Raw genomic sequence first — 6,073 nt, 5'->3', positions numbered from 1 at the left:
CCCTGAAGCTTTTTTGTTTTTTTCCGAAAAATTGGAAAAATTGAAAAAAGAAAAGAAAAGAAATTGATTATGGAATGTTTTATTTTAACATGATAAATAAAATATTTTAAGACAAGGTGTTCAAATATTTTCCAAATCATTTCTAAAATATATAATGGTATCAGATTGATCTAATTTCTGTGCACTGAGGACAAGCAAGTCCTAGGTTACAAACTGAACTCTCCAATGCAAGAACAAGATGCATTTCTTCCTTTAGGAGGTGCGATTGTCAGAAGAAAATAAAAAGGTTTCAGTTTTGTTTTTGCATGTGGGTGGGTATTCTGTTTGTAATAATTGTTTGGGTACACTATATTTTTAATATGCTAGTTGTGATAATTTCATGCCAAGTAAAAATGTCCATAGTCATTTTTTATGTTCCTAAAGTAACAGAATGACTTTCAATCTAGAAAAGAACAAAAGAAATGCTAATGTAGCATTTTTTTCAATTTTTCCGACAATTTCCGTTTTTTTCCGGAAAAAAACGGGTTTTTTCCCGAGCTTCAAAATTTCCGGAAATTTTACATCTCTAGTCATACGGCTCTTCCAGACGGGCTTTGGATGTTATTCTTCTCGGCGTTCTATCTCCTGGCGCCTTGGAACGGGTCTTAAGTCAGCGACTCTTCTCCGGCGGACTCATCCTGGTGCGTGGCCCCGCGCCAGCCGCAGCTCCGGCTCATGTCCTACTGGCTACGCCGTGCCGCCACGTCACCACGCCTCCACGATTTCGTCCTCACCCGGAGTTTTCCTTTGTCCCTTTCCCCTTTCATTTTCTATCCCTTTAAATGAGCGTGTGAGTGTGTGTGTGTGTACACACACGCATATGCACAATTCTCCAGGCCATTTAAAAAAAAAAACCCTTTCTATTTTTGCTTAAATATCGGTTCCTCGGAAATTTACATTTAACAAAAGGCCCAAAAGGTTACAAATAGAAGGAGCCAAATTTGCCTTCTTTACCTGTGATACAGAGAAGCCAGAAAAGAAAGCCGTGCATTTTAAATTGATGTGCGTGCAGTGGAGAGTGAAGAAAATGCACAGAAGACCATATTGACCAGTATCTGATAGGAGTGTGTTTGTGGCACCCGTCTGTCTGCTGGTAGATCGCCTCACAGGAGGGGAGGATACTGTTTTACCATCCAGGCGGCCTCGGCCCTTGGTTATTTTAGCAAACGGCCAACGGCCGTCGATGCAGGATCGCCCCTGGGCCTTGAAACGTGAGTCCCGCGGCCGGTCCCATTGCCTTCTCAGCCCCGCCCTCTCTTTCCCACAGCTGGCCGAGGCCCTGGACCTGTTTGAGGTGCAGATGCTGAAGGAGGAGCGCCTCCAGCCGGAGGAGATGAACTACACGGTCCTGATCGGCGGCTGCGGCCGGGTGGGCTACGTGAAGAAGGCCTTCCAACTCTACAACAACGTAAGCGCTTCCAACCCAGCGGCTTTTCAACATGGGAGGGAGTCTGTAGTCACTGCTCAGGTCTTCAGGTACCCTGCCACGAATTTTGTAGACTTGACCAGAACTGTCGATGAGAACTCAGTTTGTGTCAGGGGATGAGCTTTCAATTTAAAGATTTTTTATTTTTTGTAAAGACAAGCATCACAGCGACCAAACAGACAAGTACATAACACACAAACAAGTACGTAACGCACACTTCCCAGCTGCTTCTTTATTGCCAGTTTCGAAACTGCAACCGGGAATCCCAGAGGACTTACCCAGAATATGTGAAACAGAAAGAAACATATCCCTGCAGCGCTTCCTCCAAAATCCTGGCAACGGGGTCTGTGTAGCCTTGGGGAACCCGAATATATATTTTTGTCGGTCAGTTAGCGAATGCAAGGGAAAGACTTGGAGCCGTGGGTCTGTAGTGTCGTGCTTCTTGCAATGAGATCTGAGCGGAATGGGGAGGGTGCCGGGGCTGCCACCGGTCCTGGCACTATTCCAGCCCTCTCAGCGGACGGTAACTTTATCTGATGCTGGGCAGCTGTGGCTGTGGGCACCTTTCCCCTGGAACTGTATGACAATTCCCAGACTCTGACAAAGAGGGATTTTTTTCCCCCTCACACTCTGTATCCATGTCTCCTCGGTCTAACCGGAATTGGCTTTATTGACCCTTTTCCATTCTAACGGACATCTGTCTGTTTTGCACAGTGCGGTGTAGTGGTCAGAGCGTTGGACTAGAATCTGGGAGACCACGGCTCGAATCCCCACTCTGCCGTGACGTAAATAGCCCAGGCTAGCCAGATCTCAGAAGCTAAGCAGGGTCGGCCATGGATAGTATTTGGAAGGGCGAACTCCAAGGAATACCAGGGTCATTTGCAGAGGCAGGCAATGGCGAGCCACCTCTGAAACGTCTCTTGCCTTAAAAACAAGTCTGGCTCGCCACCTAGTGGTGCATGACGCTAAAAGAGCTAGAACTTTTGGCTGCCAGACAGTCTTAGGATCTCCTGTCTATTCTACACACAATGCCATACAGTAATTAATTAATCAATCCCCACTCTGCCACGGAAGCTTGCTGCGAGACCTTGGGCCAGTGACCAGTGTTCCCTCTAAGCTGAGTTAGTGTGAGCTAGCTCAGTTTTTTAGCCTCCAGCTCACACATTTTTGACTTCGCTCAGGAAGGATGGCTCCAGAGCAAACTAATTTATGCAGTAACCAAATCACTCGCTCACAACTTGAATGCCAGCAGCTCACAAAGTAGAATTTTTGCTCACAAGACTCCACAGCTTAGAGGGAACATTGCCAGTGACACACTCTCCGTCTAACCTGCCTCACAGGGTTATTGTGAAGATAAAATGCAGGAAAGGAGAATGATGTAAGCCACTTTGGGTCCCTGTTGTGGCGAATGATGGGGTATAAATGAAGTAAATAGATAAAAGGGGTTTCCTGTCCCTGCTCTGAGGAGCACAGCGTGGCCCATGTGGTCCTCTCCTCCTTTAGTTAGGCTGAGAACTTTTTTGGCGGTGTGGGGATTCTGACCCTGGTTCCTGGTCCAACACTCTGCGCCAGGGGCCCCCAGCCTTTCTGACGCTGCAGACACATTTGGAATTCTGAGATCGGGCAGCGGGCACAATCACAAAATGGCTGCCACGGGAGGCGGAGCCAGTCACAAAATGGTTGCCATGGGAGGTGGAGCTAGTCACAAAATGGCTGCCACAGGAGGCGGAGCCAGTCGCAAAGTGGCTGCCACGGGAGGCGGAGCCAGTCACAAAATGGCTGCCACGGGAGGCGGAACCAGTCACAAAATGGGTGCTGCGGGAGGTGGAGCCAATCACAAAATGGCTGCCCATTTGATCAGAAGTTACGCTGCACCAAAAGTCCTATCTAGCCCCGCACTTGTCGAGTGCGCCAGGGAATATGTCAGCAGGCGGCACCGTGCATACAGGCACCATGTTGGGGGGGGGCCTGCTCTAAGCTCTGCACAGCATTAGCTGTGTCTAATATTTCTCAAGCGTTGGCATGATGGTGGGGCTGGTGTCCTTTTCAGTGTATTTTAACGCAAGTTTTCGTCCTTTTCTTTTTGTCTCGGGAGGCAGATGAAGAAGCGAGGCTTGACCCCCACCGACGCCACCTACACGGCCCTCTTCAACGCCTGCGCACAGTCGCCCTGGAAAGATTCGGGCCTGCAGATGGCGCTCAAGCTGCAGCAGCAGCTGCGGGACCGCGGCCTGGAGCTGAACGTCATCAGTTACCGCGCGCTGCTGAAAGTCTGCGCCTTCTGTTCCGACCTCCGGATGTGCTTGCAGGTGTTCAAGGTAAAGCCGAGCTTCTCGTCTGATACAGCTGCGCCACAAAAACCCCGTGTGGGAGCCCAGCAAAGCCTTTCCGGTTAACCACGGGGCAGAGGAATGGGTCCTGCAGATACACGGAACGGCCGCCCATTCCTCCAGCACAGGCAGCCTTGCGCTCTGGAGGAGAGGACTGCCAATAGGGGAACAGAGCAGCTGGACCCAATCAATTGGGGGCAGTGGGGGGGGTGTCGTAAAGGGCTGTGTTTCAGTGGAAGAGCCTCTGCTCGGCACGCAGAAGGTCCCAGGTTCAGTCCCCGGCATCTCAAGGTAAGAGGATCAGGTAGGAGGTGATGGGAGAGACCTCCACCTGAGACCCTGGAGAATTGCTAATAGTCAGAATAGACAACAGTGATCTTGATAGGGCCTGTGGCTCAGTGGAAGAGCCTCAGCTTGGCATGCAGAAGTTCCCCGGTTCAATCCCCGGCATCTCCAGTTAAAAAGGATCAGGTAGGAGGTGATGGGAAAGACCTCTGTGCCTGAGACCCTGACTCAGCGGAAGGGCCTCTGCTTTGCATGCAGAAGGTCCCAGGTTCAGGCCTGGCATCTCCAGTTGAAAGGACCAGGCAGCTAAAGACCTCTGTGCCTGAGACCCTGGCTCAGTGGCAGAGCCCCTGCTTGGAATGCAGAAGGTCCCAGGTTCAATCCCCGGCACCTCCAGGTAAAAAGGACCAGGTAGTAGGTGATGGGAGAGACCTCTGTGCTTGAGACCCTGGAGAGCAGCTGCCAGTCTGAGTAGACAATACAGACTTTGATGGACCAAGGGTCTGGTTCAGTATAAGGCAACTTTGTGCGCTTTCACAGGTTGCAAAGCCAAAAGAATAAAAATGTAAGGGGTGTGAAGGGTATGCAGTGTTTTCTCCTGGGTGCGCTGTGAGTGAAAATATAAGAGTGGGGGCTTCGGGCAGAGCTGCTCTCCTGTTTGCTGATAACCTACGGCGATTTTAATGTAGGGACCCAACCTGAACACTAGCAGTGCTAGACAGGTCTAATTCTTCTGTCCCAGAAATGTGTGCTACTCTTGTTAAAGAGCAACAGATGCTATCGTTGAGCTTATTTCTGCTTTCTGCTGGACTTTGTCCCTGAAGTCTGAACGGGAATGGGACCAAAACCACCTCCAGCTGACCGTAGAGTTGGGAAGTGGAGTCCTAGATGGCAGAGGGAGGTGGCCCATCAATTAATACTGAAAGATCTCCTGGGTGCATGGCATTCTTTCTTCAGGGGGTGCAAAGATGTGCACAGCCCTACGTGAGGGGCCAGTGTCTGAAGGGCTGCCTTCTCTCATATGTTCTTGCCCGGGAATTAAGATCACAGATAGACCCTTTCCTCTCCTGCTTGTTCAGTCAATTAAAGAGATTTCTTTGGCGGGTACACGAGACGGGGTCTTTTCGGGGGCAGCCCCAAAATTATGGAACAGGCTTTCCAGGGGACTGCGCCTGGCCTCCCTCACTCTCGATCTTTAGAAGGCAGTCGGAAGACCGTTTTATTCGGGACTGCATCTGGTAAAGTTCCCTAGCAGTCCTGAGCAGTATTCCCTCTAAGCTGAGTCAGTGTGAGCTAGCTCACAGTCTTTTAGCCTCTGGCTCACGCATTTTCGTCTTCGCTCAGGAAGCATGGCTCCAGCGCAAACCAATTCATGCAGCAGCCAAATCGCTGGCTCACAACGTCAATGCCAGTAGCTCACAAAGTAGGATTTTTGCCCACAAGACTCCACAGCTTAGAGGGAGCATTGGTCCTGAGTTGTGATTTTAAATTTTGGCTTTTATGTTTTCGATTCATTTTGTGTGTGTGTTTTTATGTCATAAGCAGCCTTGAGCTCCTTAAGGAGGAAAGGCAGATAATAAAGTTTTTTTTAATAAAGAAGCAATAAATAAATACATGTATTTCAAAGTCTGCTTACATGGCTTCTTCCCGGCACAATCACTGTGCAGGGTTTATTTATGGTCTTCCTTCACTAATTAACTGTGGAAGTTTCATTCTTGGAGTTTTTTTTTTAATTTTAGACTTGGTATGTTCCTGGTATTTTGGGGGGATGATTAATTTGGAATACAGAAGTACCTCTGCTTTTGTCAGAAGCTGTCCTAGAGAACAGTGAGGTGAACCAGTTTCTCCTTTTTCCGCCCTTTCTAGGAAATGGTCCAGAAAGGCCATGGCGTCACCACAGAGACTTTCAACTTTTTGCTCATGGGCTGCATAAAAGACAAAGAGAACGGTTTCCGGTATGCCCTGCAGGTCTGTCTTTTTACCTCTCTTCTTT

General features: G+C 49.2%; 1 protein-coding gene across 1 annotated transcript in view; it reads left to right on the top strand.

The window, feature by feature from the left end:
* Positions 1 to 6,073, top strand: part of PTCD1 (pentatricopeptide repeat domain 1) — a 17,684-nt gene that overhangs the window by 1,924 nt on the left and 9,687 nt on the right. Inside the window, exons 2-4 of the mRNA XM_015418947.1 lie at positions 1,307 to 1,447; positions 3,565 to 3,783; positions 5,947 to 6,048. Coding sequence (XP_015274433.1) covers positions 1,307 to 1,447; positions 3,565 to 3,783; positions 5,947 to 6,048 — 462 coding nt within the window. The remainder of the gene's footprint in view (positions 1 to 1,306; positions 1,448 to 3,564; positions 3,784 to 5,946; positions 6,049 to 6,073) is intronic.

Source organism: Gekko japonicus, unplaced genomic scaffold (genome assembly GCF_001447785.1).
Source record: "Gekko japonicus isolate JY-2015 unplaced genomic scaffold, Gekko_japonicus_V1.1 scaffold2681, whole genome shotgun sequence".
In the NCBI taxonomy this organism is placed as follows: domain Eukaryota; kingdom Metazoa; phylum Chordata; class Lepidosauria; order Squamata; family Gekkonidae; genus Gekko; species Gekko japonicus.
The sequence above is the reverse complement of the archived record's forward strand: the minus strand, read 5'-3'. Positions and strand labels throughout refer to the sequence as shown.